The following is a 17099-nucleotide window of genomic DNA, read 5'->3' as shown; positions in this document are numbered from 1 at the left end:
AAAAGCACATGAAGGCAGCATAAAAGTAATCCATAAAACTCCAGTGGTTACATCCATTTCTTCACAAGTGATATGATATGATATGTGTGTGTGAAAAACAGATCAACATTTAAGTCCTTTTTATTAAATGTGTCCACTTTCACTTGCACATTCTTCTTCTATTGTTTTTGGCAATTTGCATTCTTCGTACAGTCCTACTCGGCATGGAATAGAATTTATAGTAAAAAAAAAAAGTTTTACATTTAATTTAAATATTGATCTGTTTCTCACCCAGACATATCATACTGCTTCTGAAGTATGGATTTAACCACTGGAGTCTTATGGATTACTGTTATGCTGCCTTCATGTGCTTTTTGGATCTTCAAAGTTCTGACCACCATTCACTTGCATGTGAGGACAAACAGAGCTGAAATATTCTTCTAAAAATCTTCAATTGTGTTTAGGAGATCTGGGATGGCATGAGGGATAGTAAACGATTAAGAGAATTTTCATTTTTGGGTGAACTATACCTTTAATTAAGTGGCTATGTGGAGTATTTGTATTTTTAAACTTTGTCACTCTCCTGTAGGCTCTGGACTGCAAAACAGAATATGATTAAATTGGTGAAAACTTTAAACAAATACTGACCAAACACAGCACTTAAATTTCAGACCTACACTTTCCTTTAAACAAAGAAGCTTGTATGTTCACTTTAAAAAGAAAAGAAAATTTTTTTATTTGCCTCATTGTGTATAAAAGGTGTTTATTACGTCACATAAAAGTAGTATTCATTCAAAATAAACAAGCAACCAACAATCATTGGTTAATTAATCTTTTATTTCTCTTTTTGTTACTCTTGGGTGTCAGCAGGACTGTTTGGTGTGGGTTGTCACTAACAACAGGAAAATAACATTTAATTTAATTTACAGTCATTTAAGCCATGTTAAATTAATATGCACTTGCCTTACAGTTTGGGTGTTGCAAGTTGCTTTGAAGGAACATTGTCTGCTAATTGGCCACTCCCTACTAATCCAAAAGCAATTGACTGCACATTCTTGTGACATCTTAATTTCCTATTCTACGTATAAGACTATCATCCTTTATCAGACTGAATACATTTCAGAGTCTTGAATGCAGCAACTCTTCTGAAGAACCCCATCATTTCTGCAGAGGTCAGCTGTCTTAGCAATAGTGCGTTTTCTGTGTGGTGTGAAATGAGTTCTAACATCTTAACAACTATATATGTTCACAGGGCTACAGGCCAAATCTTTATAATGACAAATGTTACAGACTATTTGTAAAGTGCTAAATTGAGGAGCTCTGCATTTATAAGAATATGTTATGATCAACGGCAAATGAGTGACAAGCAGAGAATCTAACACTAACAACACAATTGTTTAAGGCGGTAGTTTTTGTAGTTTTTAAAGCAATAATCCGGGTACAAAACAAATTAAACTCAATAGACAGCATTTGTGGCATAATGTAGATTACTACAAATTATTTAGACCCATCCCTCCTTTAAAAAAAGAAAGAAGCAAATATTGAGGATATAGTTAGGTTCTTACAATGGAAGTTAATGGTGCCAATTTTTGGAGGGTTTAAAGGCAGAAATGTGAAGCTTATATTTTTAAAAAGCACTTACATTAATTCTTCTGTGAAAACTAATGTATTATTTGAGATGTAAAGTTGTTTTAAATTGTCATTTTTACATTTTACCCTACATTTTAGTGTTTGTTGACATTACTTTGTCATGGTAACGAAGATGTCAAATTGGCTATAACTTTACACAGAAAAAGTTAGTAAGTGATTATCACAGTAAAATTATTTTCACACCCATATTGTTTACGTCTTGTTGCTATACTTTTGAAACAGTTTCCTGTTTGCCCCATTCACTTTCATTGTAGCCTCACTGAAATCCATTTTACTTTTTTAAAGAAAAAGAGGGATGAGTCAAAATAATGTTTTGTGGTAATCAACTTTATATCACAAATACTATCAATTGAGCTTAAATTGCATTGAACCTGGAATATTCCTTTTAAGAGAGAGGTCAAAGGGTATGATGGAAAAATGGCAAACTGGACCCAATAAGTCTTGTACATAGATACTGTGACTGTAATGTTACCAAATCTGAAATCATCAAAGCCAAGACAGTTTATTAAACCAGAGGTTTTCAAATATTTTAATGCCAAGGACCCCCAAATAGGATACTCCCATTGCAAGGCACCCCTTTCATAACTTATAAAGGCAGCTATATATTATGTATAAGGGCCCATTCATATTGTGTGAGGAAAAACAATAATAAAGACTATCTTGTTGTATTCCTAAGAGAAAATAACAAATATTATGCATAAGAGATGGGTTTAATTTGATAAAATTCACATATGTAATCTTAAGTTAACGCTTACTTTGACAAACCATGAAACATGAAATTTTTTTTTTTTTTTAATTCTGCAGAGCTCTAATGCCCATGTCCTCCCAGTTTGAAATCCACTGCTTTACACTGCCATAAGCAACTGAAACAGATAATTCGTAATTTTTATTAATCACTCTGCTATTCTAAAGCTCACTTCAACAACGTATGTTTTAAAAACATAAATCACACAAATCAGACCCCCAAAAAAGAAAAGATTTTGTTAGTTTCTCAATTTTTTTCTGTAACAATCATTATCTGCTCTGACATGTGGCAAATATCTAAAAGCCTTGGCTATGGCCTTATACTTTGACATAACTGTGTATGGGTATGCTAGGAATGAGGCTGTGCTGTATTCTGTTGGTGCTGAGAAGATTAATATATTTTACCTATTCATTATACTCCACCAAGTATTTAACATTCTTAAACCAACATATATACGTATATAAACATGCCACAAAGCTAGATGCACTGACAGCATGTCTCTGGAGTAGGGATTCGGAAAAGTTAAATGAGGTATTCTGGCTGTCTGACGGCAGAATAGATATTTCAATGTTAAAATTACTTTTATGCATACATATCTTCACAGTGGTCAATAAACTGAATGTGAGAACAGCTACAGCAATGCAAGATTTTCACTTGGCAGAACCACTTAGCGAGGGTCATCGGGAGCTGCGATTTTCTCCAGATTAGGCTCCATGCCCCAGATCTCACGGGCATACTGAGCGATGGTGCGATCGCTGGAGAATTTGCCACAACCAGCAATGTTCTTGATGACCTTCTTGGTCCATTCTTTAGTGTTCTGTTTGAGAATAATGAAGGGGAACAAGCTGGAATGTTTAATCAGTTCCTGCATTGTGTTTCTGTTTAGTGTACAGCTCTTAAAGCACAATAAAGGTTAAGTACATTTTAAGATTATGAGTGAATCATGCAAACATTTTCCATATAAACATGAGTTCTGTAACTGATACAAAAGTCCTCTTGAATTTAAAGACCCCCTGTGCAATCAAAATTGTAGTTTTGTGGCTTTTAGTTCATGTTTGTTTCCTTTGAGGCCATCTACAGTAGATGCTAGAGTAAAATCATAACATTAACTAAATTAATTTACAGCAGATATAGGCATGTAAATAGTCATTTATGATCATTTTCTTGTTTACTCATATTGTTCCCAGGGGCACAAAAACCATTTGTGCAATAAAATTCGTTCTAGAACAAGAAACCTCCCTTCCCCTAATACCACTTTCCACCAACTGGCCATAGCAAGTGGAAAATATTGGTTTTGCCCGGATGTGACGTTAAATAAAAGCCCTTCAATAAGTCCCAACCCAGCTTCCTGTTTCAATAGGAAATTCATCAACCAAATTGTGTTCATCAAGCCATTTCATCGGGTCTTGAATACAAACCTTATAAAGAGCACTGACTCTATCCTGACATTTAATGTAGTCCTCAAAATCAGCAAACACCTTGAATCTGCAATCACACAAGACAACCAAAATTAATAATAAATATGATCTGTGTAAAAGTACAACTGCATGAGAAAGTGAATGGGGATGGCAGAGATTCAATAAAGCATCTAATAAAAAGAGACAAGGGTGTTCTGTTTTTCTTACCTGTCATTGTACATCAGCATGTTTACAATGTCTTTAAACTGATCGGGCTCTTCAGGACTGAAGAATCCTCCAGAGATCTGATCAATTACTTGCTTCAGCTCTGGAATGCGGTTATAATACTCCAGAGCATTGTATCTGGAAACAAGACAACTATGTTAATGAGCACCGTATCTTATTCTCTCAGTTGTATCCTCCACATAAGTGCAATAATATTGGCAATACAGTTTAATCTAGTTTCTTCTTTTTCTGCTGTTCTAATGTACATCTCTCTAAGAAGACAAACGTTTACTCGAATAAGATCTAAATTGATAAACTTTTAATAAAGATTAAAATTCAAACTTTACAACTGAAAAATAAAGGTTAAAAAATGTTCATCTGCAATCAATTTTGATCTGTCCATGTTATGTCACCCCTTCTTATCCAAAGCCTCCACATCATCCACTCTCATGCCGAAGATGAAAAGGTTTTCCTCTCCCGCCTCTTCAGCCATCTCCACGTTAGCCCCATCCATGGTGCCGATGGTCAGAGCTCCATTCAGCATGAACTTCATGTTACCTGTTCCAGAAGCTTCTGTTCCTGCTGTGGAGATCTGCTCGGATAGGTCAGCCGCAGGAATGACTGTAGAAAGATGGAGAGGGGAAAGGATGGAAGAAATGAGTGGATGGCATAAGACAGGAAGTTGATGGAATAATCAGTTGGACAGAAGGCATCATACCTTTCTCGGCAAGTGTGACCTTGTAGTTCTCAAGGAAGATGACTTTCAGACGATCTCCCACTACACTATCATTATTTACCACTTCTCCAATTGCCGTGATCAGCTTGATGATCATCTTAGCAGTGTGATACCCAGGGGCAGCCTTCAAGAGACAATTCAACCAATGATCATTCAATGTATCAAAGTCCAGTGGGACTGATCTGACTGGTAAATGAAGTGATCAGTCTGACCTTTCCACCAATCATAATTGTCCTAGGTGTCCAGGCCTTGTTAGGCTCCTTCTTGATGCCTGATCAGAAAATATAGCAAAGTTAACCAAACTATATTCGGAGTGGAATGATAGCTTACTGCATACTGCACAGTATACATTGTATACTGTCTATTAAAGTTTTTTATAAGTAAAAATACTAATCATTTTGGGGGGAAATTTTATTTTGCACTTTCAACCCATTCTTGTGTTTACATTTTTTAACTCTTTGGCAGACTGATCAAATAATAAGTCAAGGAAGTGATCGCAGTTGTTATTACTTCTGGTTCATTTATCAAACTTGTGTCTAGATGGCAACTGTCTAGCTGCAAAAAGTTTATTGTGTTTAACCCATGTGTTGTTTTAATTTGTGCTAACAATTTTGTGTTCCTGATCAAAAATAACCCACTAAGATTGTAAATAAATCTCTTATATTGCATATATTATCCCAAGATATTGCATTCAATCTTTTTGTCAATGTCTTTTTTAGTAATTATGACAAATGTAAAAAAATATATATATTATTATTGATAGAAGGATTACTTGAACAGAGCTAGTGGGGGTGCACTCCTGCAGAAACTAAGAATAATAATAATGTAATAAATTAACAAATTAATAACCACTTGCTTGATTTAAACAAAATAGGTGTCATTTTAAAGTTTATAATCTGGACTTTACAAAGCATATATCTGATCCTACCAATTAAATAATAATTGTAATTTGCTGACAAATTATAACTGTTTTGTTCTCATAATTTTTCAATTTTTTATCACAACAATAATATTCAGAGTTGGTAAAAACATAAAAAAGATGAGAAAGTCATGTGTTAAATATAGTTTGGAAAGGTCTCAATTAATAAAATGCAATGAGCAAAAAACTCAGAAGGCCAAACTGAATTGAGTATTAGTGTTTGAAATTCAAGTCAAATTTTTCCTTAATATTTCCTGAAACAAACATATACAATGACATATCGTAACTTACAGCAGACTATCCCGCCTAATCAAATACTAAATATAGTGCTCCTGAACACTATATATTTCTGTATTTTGTAGTCTTATCCATTCGTTTCCAGTGGAACAGTCTTCCACTTTAGACTGGGAAAACCACAGATGTAACAAAGTGTAATAAAACCAATAAAATTTTATGAAAATTATCTAAAAAAAAAATCTGTGTTCAGATGCCCTGTGTGAACAAATTGATGAATAAACAAAGTTTATTCCAACTGTATGAAATAAACTATAGCTTTCAGAATAAAAACAAAAGACCAAAAAAAATGTTAATCGGTCAGTTTTTAACAGAACACAATATAAGGGTTAATTAGACTCCTTAACCGTAACCCTACCGTTAAACCTAACCCTGACCTTTGAAGCAGAAAATTTTACTCCTGCAAGTCTTGCATAGTACAAAGTTTACCATCAAGACATTCCCAGGCCAAGTTGAGCACATTACAATGTGGGATACAGTATTCCATGCTGTGTCCTCTGGTGTATATGGCACATTATAGCAAAAGAAGTAGAAAATTTACAAAATACATGCAACTTGGTTTAATCCTTCTGTGGAACCTTGTGACACTAGAGATATATTTAACTGGTTAAAGAGTAATCTTGAAGGATATTTTTACTCACGGTTGTAAAGGGTGATGATGTGCAGACAGTTCATCAGCTGTCTTTTGTATTCATGGATCCTCTTCACTTGGACATCAAACATGGAGTTTGGATTGATCTTCACCTTATACTGTTCTTCAAGTTGCACAGCAAATTTCATTTTACTCTCCTGAAAACAGCAAAGCAATATAAAACATCATAATCATCATCACGCTTGTGTATTGTATAAATATGCTAATAAATCACAGTGGATTATTTCTTTCACCTGTTTGACTTTGGCGATATCTCGAATGAATGCATCGTCATCCACAAACTTCAGGAGTTTCTTCAACTGGCTCAAGTCACGGATGTAGTCCTCTCCAATTCTCTAACAGACCATCACAAATTAAATTAAGTGGTAACATTTTTAGTTTCAACATATACTATGTGTTTATTAATATTAGATAATGCTCTATGAACTAGCAATGAACAATTGTATTTGTATTAACTGATATTAACAAAGATTAATAAATGCTTTAAACAATATATTGGTAATTGTTTGTTCATTATATCTAGTGCATCATCTAATGTTAATGAATGGAACTTTATTGTAATGTGTTACCAAATCAGTTAATTTGCCTAATCATGTTCATAGTTACATTGTGGTGAACTATTATTAAATACCCCTTTAAAGAAGAGAGAAACTTTACACAAACATTTAGTTGAATAGCAACTTAAATTTCCCTTTGTTTCTCAAATAAAGCTGTTAAATTGTTTCAGAAGACATGGTATATACAGTGAGGAAAATAAGTATTTGAACACCCTGCTATTTGGCAAGTTCTCCCACTTGGAAATCATGGAGGGGTCTGAAATTGTCATCGTAGGTGCATGTCCACTGTGAGAGACATAATCTAAAAAAAAAATCCAGAAATCACAACGTATGATTTTTTAACTATTTATTTGTATGATACAGCTGCAAATAAGTATTTGAACACCTGAGAAAAGGTGGTCCCAGCTCTTTTCAGGTCATTGACATTTTTACGATGACAATTTCAGACCCCTCCATGATTTCTAAGTGGGAGAACTGGCAGGGTGTTCAAATACTTATTTTCCTCACTGTAGGTAGCAAGATCTATGGTCACTGTATACTGTCATTGGATTGAAAAGAGCAGTGTGCTCTTGTAAAATATTTTCTTTTGTGTTCATCATAAGAAAAAAAAAGTCATACTGGTTTGACAAAGTTAATTTTCATTTTGGGGTGAACTATTTCTTTAATGCTTATATAATGTTCATATGCTCTTAGATTAATGTTTATGTGTGTTCCACCGGCAATTCCCTCTTCCTGTTCACACATGCAATGGTATCTTTAATTCAATGTTCCTCACCTCAGCAATGACTTCAGCCAGTCCAGGGTTACACATGACAAGCCAGCGACGGGGTGTGATACCATTGGTCTTATTCTGGAACTTTTGTGGATCCACTTCATAGAAGTCTTTAAAGCTGTATTAGGCAAATTAGAAAAAATAATGTTTGCTGTCTTCAAACTGCAAACATCTGTGATTTATTTACTAGGGCTAATTGTGTGGAGATGCTAACAAGAAACATTATTTAATCTATTTATATACTGTAAATGTAGTATGATAAAAATGTGAGCAGACATACACAGTATCTTTAATGATGTTGGAGTGGATTTGTGCCACGCCGTTAACTGCGTGAGAACCCACGATGCAAAGATGAGCCATGTTGATCTTCTTCTGACCTCCTTCCTCAATCAGAGACATGCGTCTCAAACGGTCAGGATCATCAGGGTAGAGCGCAGAGATCCTCTAAGAAACAGGACAGGGCATGTGAGGCAAAGACAGAGTAGTAGAGGGTAGAAATACAACTAAAAAAGTACATGGGAAGTTACTTTCCCTCATCTGAGATTTACAGGAAGCATTTAAGAGTCATGTACGTAGAGCAGAAGAGAATGTTTTTATAACCTCATTCCATAATTTGTGTCCTGTTAGGAGAGAACACTCTGGTATGTCCTAATACAGTGAGTTATTCCAGAACTCCCAACCCCTTCAAAAACATCATTTTAATTTTCAGCTTCAAGTAAGCCCTACTTGAGTTCCCATGCTCGTCAAAGATGTTCTATGATGGTTAGTCTACTGCAGCTTAAATTACTGTAACACAACATGTGCTGGTGACCAGCTAAGATGTTTAGTTTTTTCAGCGGGGACGTTCACAATTGCAGTGTGTGAGATATAGAGAATGTCTGTTCTCAGACCTCCAGGTGACGTCGGTTAATCTCGTAGATGATCTCCAGGTGGCGGGGCAGAAGGTTTTGGAACAGATCAACTGGCCAACGCTCCAGAGCTTCCGGCAAGACGGTATGGTTAGTGTATGCACAAGTACGCACAGTGATGTCCCAAGCCTACCAGAAAAAGAGAGAGAGTGACAGAGAAAGTGAAGTAAGTAAAAGTAGAGGAGAGAGAGAATTAAAACATCATGGCATTTATGCAAATGGGTGTAATATCATTCAAACCTTTTAAACTCTGTCTCCTATATATATATATATATATAAATGCTAGTTTCACAGCATGTCCTTTTTAATTTTATGAACCTCACCATGTCCCAGTTCAATTTCTCATCATCCAAGAGGATTCTCATCAGCTCAGGGATGGCCATTGCAGGATGAGTGTCATTTAGCTGGATAGCCACCTGTACAACACACAAAAGGTACAGAAAAAACCTAACAACATTATTTAAAAAAAAAAAAAATTATTCAAGGAATATCAACGTAAGAATTTTATATTTTGCCACTATTTATGTTGACTGAAATGCTTTGAACACAATGTAGCTTTTGCAGGTTAAGTTTTATTGTTCTGTATTAATATATATATATTATTTTAATAAATTAATAAATGTAAACATTATGTTACTGTAGGTTACTGTAACTTTTTCAAAAGCAGCAGTGTATTAAAGGAATATCCTGTGGTTCAATACAATGTATTTCTTTAAAAATAAATGCAAAAATTGAGGTTGCAGTGAGGCACTTACAATGGAAGTTAATGGGGCCAATTTTTTAAGGGTTTAAAGGCAGAAATGTGAAGCTTATACTATTATAAAAGCACATATATTAATTGTTATGTTAAAACTCATGTATTATTTGAGCTGTGAAGTTGTTTAAATTGGTGTTTTTGATGGGTTTACGGCATTACGACATCAAGGCAAATAATGTATTTAATTGTGTATTAATTTACACAGAAAAGGTTAATAGATGATTTTATCACACCAAAATCGTGTTCAAATCCATATTGTTTACACCTTGTGACTAGATTTTTTCTCTTTTTAAATAAAAGTTGAAAAAACTTTTGTAGTAATCAACATTATGCCACACATACTGTCCATTGAATTTAGCTTGTACTGAACCTGGAATATTCCTTTAATGTAAAATTGATACATTATCTTTTAGTATTTTTTTTTCCTCCCCTTTTCTCCCCAATTTGGGATGCCCAATTCCCAATGCACTCTAAGTCCTCGTGGTGGCATAGTGACTCGCCTCAATCCGGATGGCGGTTGACGAATCTCAGTTGCCTCTACGCCTGTGACGTCAATCCGCATATCATAACACGTGGCTTGTTGAGCGTGTTACTGCAGAGACCTAGCACGTGTGGAGGCTTCACACTATTCTCTGCGGCATACACGCACGAATCACCACGTGCCCCACTGAGAGCGAGAAGCAAATTATGGTGACCACGAAAAGGTTAACCCAATGTGACTCAACCCACCCAAGCAACCGGGCCAATTGGTTGCTTAGGAAGCCTGACTGGAGTCACTCAGCACGCCCTGGATTCGAACTTGCCACTCCAGGGGTGCTAGTCACACCTTTTCTTGCTGTGCTACCCAGGCCCCCATCTTTTGTTAATATTAATAATTTTGTTCAGATCCTATTGGTTTCAGAAATGACTGTGGTCTCCCAAGTGCTTCAGTGTTGTCCCACCTTATCAGGCAGTGTGGTAAGGTCCATGCGAACCACCTCAATTGAGCCAAACTTAGAGGCTTTGAACCTGCGGATGATGTCCTGAAGAGTTGCAGCAACCACAAAATACTCCTGCTTCAAACGCAACTCTTTGCCCTCAAAGAACTGAAACACACACACAAATAGGGGTATCTGTATGAATTTATGCTTCAAAGGTCATGAGTTTCTGCTGAATATTTGGCTTAAAAATACAATCATTTAGAGCACACACCATTTTTGGGAATTGTAGAGTGTTGTACTCACATTGTCATTGGGGTATAGCACACGGGAGATGTTCTCAGCCAGATTTTTGTCCAGGACAGCCTGGATGTATCCACCAACATTAACTGTTTAGGGAGATTAAAAAGTCTGCTGTTGTGCTAAAACATTTTAAAATCACATTTTAAAATTAGATATATTATCAAGATAAACTAAGAAATCAAAGCCAGATTAGTATATACTACTACTACATAATGACAGAATGATACATTATGAAAAGAACAATTATTACAGAAAACAATCAAGAGATTAAATTACAAACTTCAAAGTATGTCTGAAGACCTTTCCGTGTAGAACTCACAGTCTTTGAGGTGGAATTCGCACGGAGCTTTGGCAGACCAGAGCCTCATTGTGTTAACAATGTTGTTTCTGTATCCTGGGACAGGCGTATCATAGGGGAGGGCGAGGATGACCTGTTGAGTCAAAGAGGCAAAGATTTAACAAGGAAAGCTTTTATATATCTGTAAAAATATCCCATATGTAATGAATATACAGTAGAACATCAACGGTTATTTTTTGTTATGCTAATTGGTTGTTCTATTCTCTATTTTTCTATAGGTATTTTTGCTTTAGCTCTAGTGCACCTCCTGATGTATATATATCCTCACTAATTTGTGTATGAATATGTAATATGAATAACTGATGTTTCCTTTTCCATTTAAGTGGAAAGGGCAGTTTTCAATCAGATCTCCGCCTATCTCTCACAGAACAAGCTGCTGGATTACAATCAGTCAGGCTTCAAAAGTGGACACTCCACTGAGACTGCCCTGCTGTCTGTCACTGAGTCGCTGAGACAGGCGAAAGCTGAATCCAGATCATCCGTTCTGATTCTGCTGGACCTTTCTGCTGCCTTTGACACAGTCAACCATCAGATCCTACTCTCCACCCTCTCTAAACTGGGCATCACTGGAACTGTGCTTGACTGGTTCAACTCTTATCTCTCAGAAAGGTCCTTTGAGGTAGCCTGGAGAGGGGAGGTATCCAAGCCACATCAGTTACTTACTGGGGTACCTCAGGGATCAGTGCTTGGGCCACTTCTCTTCTCCATATACACAACATCACTGGGACCCATCATCCAGTCACATGGTTTCTCTTACCACTGCTACGCTGATGACACACAACTCTACTTGTCTTTCCAGCCCAACGACACCACAGTGTCCACTCGAATCGCTGCCTGTCTGGCAGACATCTCAGCCTGGATGAAGGAACACCACCTTCAACTCAACCCAGCCAAGACCGAACTCCTTGTCTTTTCAACCAACCCTGCTGTTGAACACAACATCACTGTGCAGCTGGGTCCAACTACAGTTTCACCTTCCAAAACGGTCAGAAATCTAGGGGTAACCATTGATGATGAGCTAAATATCACAGACCACATTTCAAAGACTGCAAGATCATGTAGATTTACACTCTACAATATCAGGAAGATAAGACCCTTCCTCTCTGTACATGCCACACAACTGCTCGTTCAGTCCATTGTCATAACTAGACTGGACAACTGTAACGCTCTCATTGCAGGCTTCCTGCATGTGCTATTAGGCCTCTCCAAATGATCCAGAATGCAGCAGTATATCTGGTCTTTAATGAGCCAAAGGCAGCACATGTTACACCACTCTTTGTCTCTCTCCACTTGCTGCCGGTTCATGCACGTACTAAATTCAAGGCTCTGATGCTGGCATACAAAACAGTCACTGGGTCTGCTCCAACATACCTAAAAACATTTATGCAGAGCTACGTTCCCACCAGACGCCTGCGGTCGGCTAAGGAACGTCGCCTTGTCATACCTAAACAAAGAGGCACCAAAACACTTTCCCGGACTTTCAGTTTCATCATACCACGGTGGTGGAATGACCTTCCCAACTCAATCCGGGAAGCTAACTCACTCTCTATCTTCAAAAAACGGCTAAAAACACATCTTTTCCAAAAGCACTTAACCGGTCACTAAACAAAAATAAAAAAATTACATTTCTTGTTGCACTTAAATCTGTTTTGTATACTATTCTGACGATAGTGAAACTTTGTAATATGGCACTTTTCGTACCACTGTCTCCCTAAGATGATTCGCTGATGTTTTTCCTCTTTTGTAAGTCGCTTTGGATAAAAGCCGTCTGCCAAATGAATAAAAGTAAATGTAAATGTAAGTGAAGATACATGGTTTCTTTGCTCAAACCTGTGTATCCACCCATTTTACTCCATCAGGGTTGTGCTCCACCCGACCATAGAAATGCACAGGACGCATGTATTCAGGGCGGGCCTTTTCCCAAGGGTTTCCATAGCGCAGCCAATCGTCCGCCTCCTCCACCTGTCAAATAATGTGAATAATTTACTGACAGCCAGCACTGACAAATACACAGAGGGGAAGGAATGATTTTTCACTGATATATTGTTGCCAGTAAACATTCTCACAAATATTACTGTTTCTTACCTGCCAGCCCTTTGTGATTTTTTGATTAAAGATTCCAAATTCATATCGGATTCCATAACCATAAGCTGCCAGGCCCAAGGTTGCCATGGAGTCCAGAAAGCAAGCTGCAATAAAATAAATTAAAGGATTATTCTGGGTTCAACACAAGTTCAATCAACAGCATTTCTTGCATAATATTGATTACCACAAAAAATAATTTGGACTTGCCCCACCTTTTCTATAAAAAAAGCAAAAACCAATTTACAGTGAGGCTTCCTTTGTAAGTGCCTCACTAAAATCCCTCCATTAATCTTATGAACAGCACGGTTAGCTCAAATAGACTGAATTCACCTGCCAGTCGACCAAGGCCTCCATTACCCAGGCCAGCATCCTCCTCCATGTCCTGCAGCTCCTCCATATCCAAACCCAGCTGAGAAGAACCAGAACAACAGAGTCAGACAGGATCAAAGGAGGTACAAAAAAAAAAAAAGAAACATATTTAAACATGCTCTTTGATGAGGACAGTGAGCAATTGTGTGGAAAGACCACATCATTTTTTAAGCTATTTCTACCTCTTTGTACTGTGATGATACAAAATTAGAGCAGAAGAGGTGGGAAAATTCACATCTTCTTTGGGTATCAGTTTTTGTTCTACATATCTAACCTGATAGATGGCCTCATCGCAGGCATTCTCCAAAGCTAAGTTGACCATGGTGTTTTGTAAGGTCCGCCCCATGTAAAATTCCAGAGAAAGATAATACACACGCTAGAGGTGGAGAGATAGAGTGAGTGAGTGAGAGAGATAGAGAGAGAGAGATAGAGTGTAATATTAAGACAAAAATATATCATTAATCATTCATCTTTCCCTATTGCATCAGGAATAAATCACACTTTTCTACCATTTCTATACTTAAAAAACTCCAGTAGCAGAGAACCAGTGACAAGTACTATTGTGACAGGTGCATTACACAAATCTCATCTGTATTTTCTGTCTAAGACCTCACTGACCTCCAGACCATCACTGCAAACCTTCAATCAATAATGGAGGCTGTCATGGAGGCCTTGCTAGCACAAAAAAATACAAGTAAAATACAAATCAGCTTGGTATATTTTCGTCTCCTAGTCTAGATGCTAACAAAGTTAGTCTGAAAAAATATATGTGAGTGTGTTTACGTGCTGTGTCTCAGGCATGTTGCTCATATATAAATAGTCACATTAGTAGTCAATGTTAAAGGTTAGACACTCTGTCATGATGCCAGCAATTCAAATAGGGATGACACAAATTCCATATACAACCATATCATAACTGCTACCCTTCAATTACTATTATTTGGAAGCTAAATATACATTAGATTTTAAGTGATTTACAGTTACTGAAGGAAATACAGTGCTTGCAAGGCCGCGCTTTTCAGCACTTGGTTCAAGTTTTAGGTTAGCTAATGTTATAGATCATTCTCTGCCAATTTTGCACCATAAAGGCCGACAACAATGGTTAAAGGGATAGTTCACCCAAAAAAGGAAATTTTTTCATCATTTATTCACCCTCATGCCATCCCAGATGTGTATGAAATACTTTCCTCTGCAAAACACAAAGATTTTTAATAAAATATTTCAGCAGGTCCATACAATGCAAGTGAATGGTGACTAAAATTAACTTCAAGCTTGATTACACAAGTGTAATCGAGCTTGAAATCGTGATCGCCAAGGAGAATGCTGATGTCAAGATTTACAGTGAAAAAGGAGTTACATTTTGGTCTGTTCTCATCAAAAACAGATTGGATTGCTTCAGATGATGGATTTAAAAACAGGAGGTTTACTAATTGCTTTTATTCCTCCTTTATGTAATTTTTGGAGCTTCAAAATTCTGGTCATCATTCACTTTCCATTTATGGACCTACAGAGCTGAAATATTCTTATAAAAATATCTGTGTTCTGCAGAAGAAAGAAAGTCATACATATCTGGGATGGCACAAGGGAGAGTAAATAATGAGAATGATCATTTTTGGGTGAACTATCCCTTTAAGTAGATGTAAGAAAGAAAACACCAATCACAATTGAATATGCAAATATTATGACAACGTTATGTAGGCCTACATTTATTATAGGTCGCAGTTTATTTAAAAAATAGATAGCACCGATAATGCCGAAATTAATTGAAAGAGTCTGTAGGTTAAATTCGCGCTGCATAAATTGCAGAAAGTTAAGAAGAAAAAAATACGTGAGGAATCCTGTACAATTAGTAACGCATGCGCGCCTCAAATTAATTTCGATCGGCGTGTCGATGTTTTGAATTACAATTTCTAATTTTTCATCAAGAAAAATTCCAATTACTTGTTATAACACAGAAGCTGCGCACATTATATTTTGTCTTCTCTCTGGACAATTAGAAATAACAGTTTGACCTGTTGATACACTTGTCAAAAGCACATGAAACTATTTCCACACATTAAAGTCAGTTCATTCGTGGGACCTTTAATTAAAAGGAGATTCGGCGAATCTGCATCAGATATGGAGATTATGTAATTCTTGGAAAAAAATAATTACATAATCCGTCGGCCGAACAATGAACACTGTGGCATTTCTTCGAGCGTTTGACCTAGCAAAATATTACACTCATAGCAATTATAAATATTTGTATCTTTCAATGCTGCGGCTTTACTGCGCAACATTATGTCCCCTGGTTGTTACCCGACCCCGCCTCCCTGCTGCCCATCTGTCAGTGGTGTACGTGCGAACCCGGACAGTGAGATGAAACTGCGGCATTTGGGTATCTTACTTTCGGGTCTTTCTCATAGTAATGCTGCTGCGTCCGGATCCATCTTCCCACCAAATGGTCGCGGACGGTGTGTGCCAGGGCGAAGTAGTAGTCGCGCTTCGTTGCAACATTACGGTCCTTGACCAAGGTGAAGTGCAAATGCCGATTAAAATTGGTTTTGAGGTCTGCGACGTTTTCAACCCCGGCGAGACCTCGTACGGAAATTTGCTTCCTCTTCTCTTGATCCGTCAGTGGCTTGGACATCTTGTATGTAGACTGTTATATAATATGAAGTTTCGTGCACCGGGGATAATAGTCTACGTGATGCCTGCTGCGTGTGTCGCGGTCGTCACTGTGATCTCCAGTAGATGCTTCAGGGTTAAGCGCGCTCACGGGCGGCGCGCGCACTCTTCATAAACATGAGCACTCTATATATTTCACAGACTGGGCAGGTCATAATACATTTCGACCACTTGTCTAATGTTAAATATAGCCTAATATGTTACTTACTGAGATAACATGACCTACATGAGCCTCACAGAGGGCTGATGCACGTTTAAATTAGCCTATATCACCATGCAAATATTCTGAGCATGAAGGAATACACTAAATAGAATGCTCAAAATGGCACGTGAATGTCCATCGAAAACCGAACTATCAGCCATTATTGTTTCCAGAGAAGCAACTTCCTTGATAATGAAGTGAAGCTATAGTTTCCATATGGCGGCCTGAAAATTGCTAAGTGCTGTTTCTAGCTTCCTTTAACTGTAGACGTAGCCTTCTGCACCGCGGTAAAGATAGTTTGCGGTTTGGAATTCAAATTTGATTGGCTATAAACATGTTATGTGCTGTCGTGCTTACATGAGTAAACATGTTGCATTTTATTCTTCGTGATTTTTGAATTAAGTTGACATCATCCTCCACTCTGCAATCGATCATTTTATGATTCACTTTCTGATGCAAATAGCTCCAAAAGTTGAACACCTAGAAGACTGAAACCACTCTTTTAGATTGTGAAAACTTTCACAATCACATTTGATCGTGTTTGATTGCGTCTTACTGCTCTACCCCCATTGCCTCGAGTAATAGGAAATCAGCTTATAATCCTAAC

The 17099-nt window shown here is 37.2% G+C and overlaps 1 protein-coding gene across 1 annotated transcript; it reads right to left on the bottom strand.

The window, feature by feature from the left end:
• Window positions 1–780: 780 nt before the first annotated feature.
• On the bottom strand, window positions 781–16375 carry pygmb (phosphorylase, glycogen, muscle b). Its single transcript, XM_052145171.1, has 20 exons — window positions 16010–16375; window positions 13898–13999; window positions 13585–13663; window positions 13255–13358; window positions 13000–13131; window positions 11131–11242; window positions 10815–10897; window positions 10533–10676; window positions 9158–9250; window positions 8817–8963; window positions 8207–8370; window positions 7930–8044; window positions 6831–6932; window positions 6587–6734; window positions 4945–5003; window positions 4715–4856; window positions 4410–4617; window positions 4000–4134; window positions 3793–3859; window positions 781–3191 (listed from the first exon to the last, which is right to left on the bottom strand). Exons 1-20 carry the CDS (start codon window positions 16250–16252, stop codon window positions 3042–3044), a joined length of 2529 nt encoding a protein of 842 aa, XP_052001131.1. The 5' UTR covers window positions 16253–16375; the 3' UTR covers window positions 781–3041.
• Between the last annotated feature and the right edge of the window lie 724 nt (window positions 16376–17099).

This window comes from Xyrauchen texanus, chromosome 2 (genome assembly GCF_025860055.1).
Source record: "Xyrauchen texanus isolate HMW12.3.18 chromosome 2, RBS_HiC_50CHRs, whole genome shotgun sequence".
Classification (NCBI taxonomy): Eukaryota; Metazoa; Chordata; class Actinopteri; order Cypriniformes; family Catostomidae; genus Xyrauchen; species Xyrauchen texanus.
This window is presented reverse-complemented; position numbering and strand designations above follow the sequence as displayed.

Excerpts from the sequence above, each read along its gene's own strand:
- pygmb (XM_052145171.1), bottom strand. The coding sequence starts at position 16,252 with ATGTCCAAGCCACTGACGGATCAAGAGAAGAGGAAGCAAATTTCCGTA. Across the intron at positions 6,735-6,830 it reads ATATCGCCAAAGTCAAACAG|GAGAGTAAAATGAAATTTGC; the intron begins GTGAAAGAAATA and ends TGCTGTTTTCAG. Across the intron at positions 3,192-3,792 it reads GAGTCAGTGCTCTTTATAAG|AACACTAAAGAATGGACCAA; the intron begins GTTTGTATTCAA and ends ATTCTCAAACAG.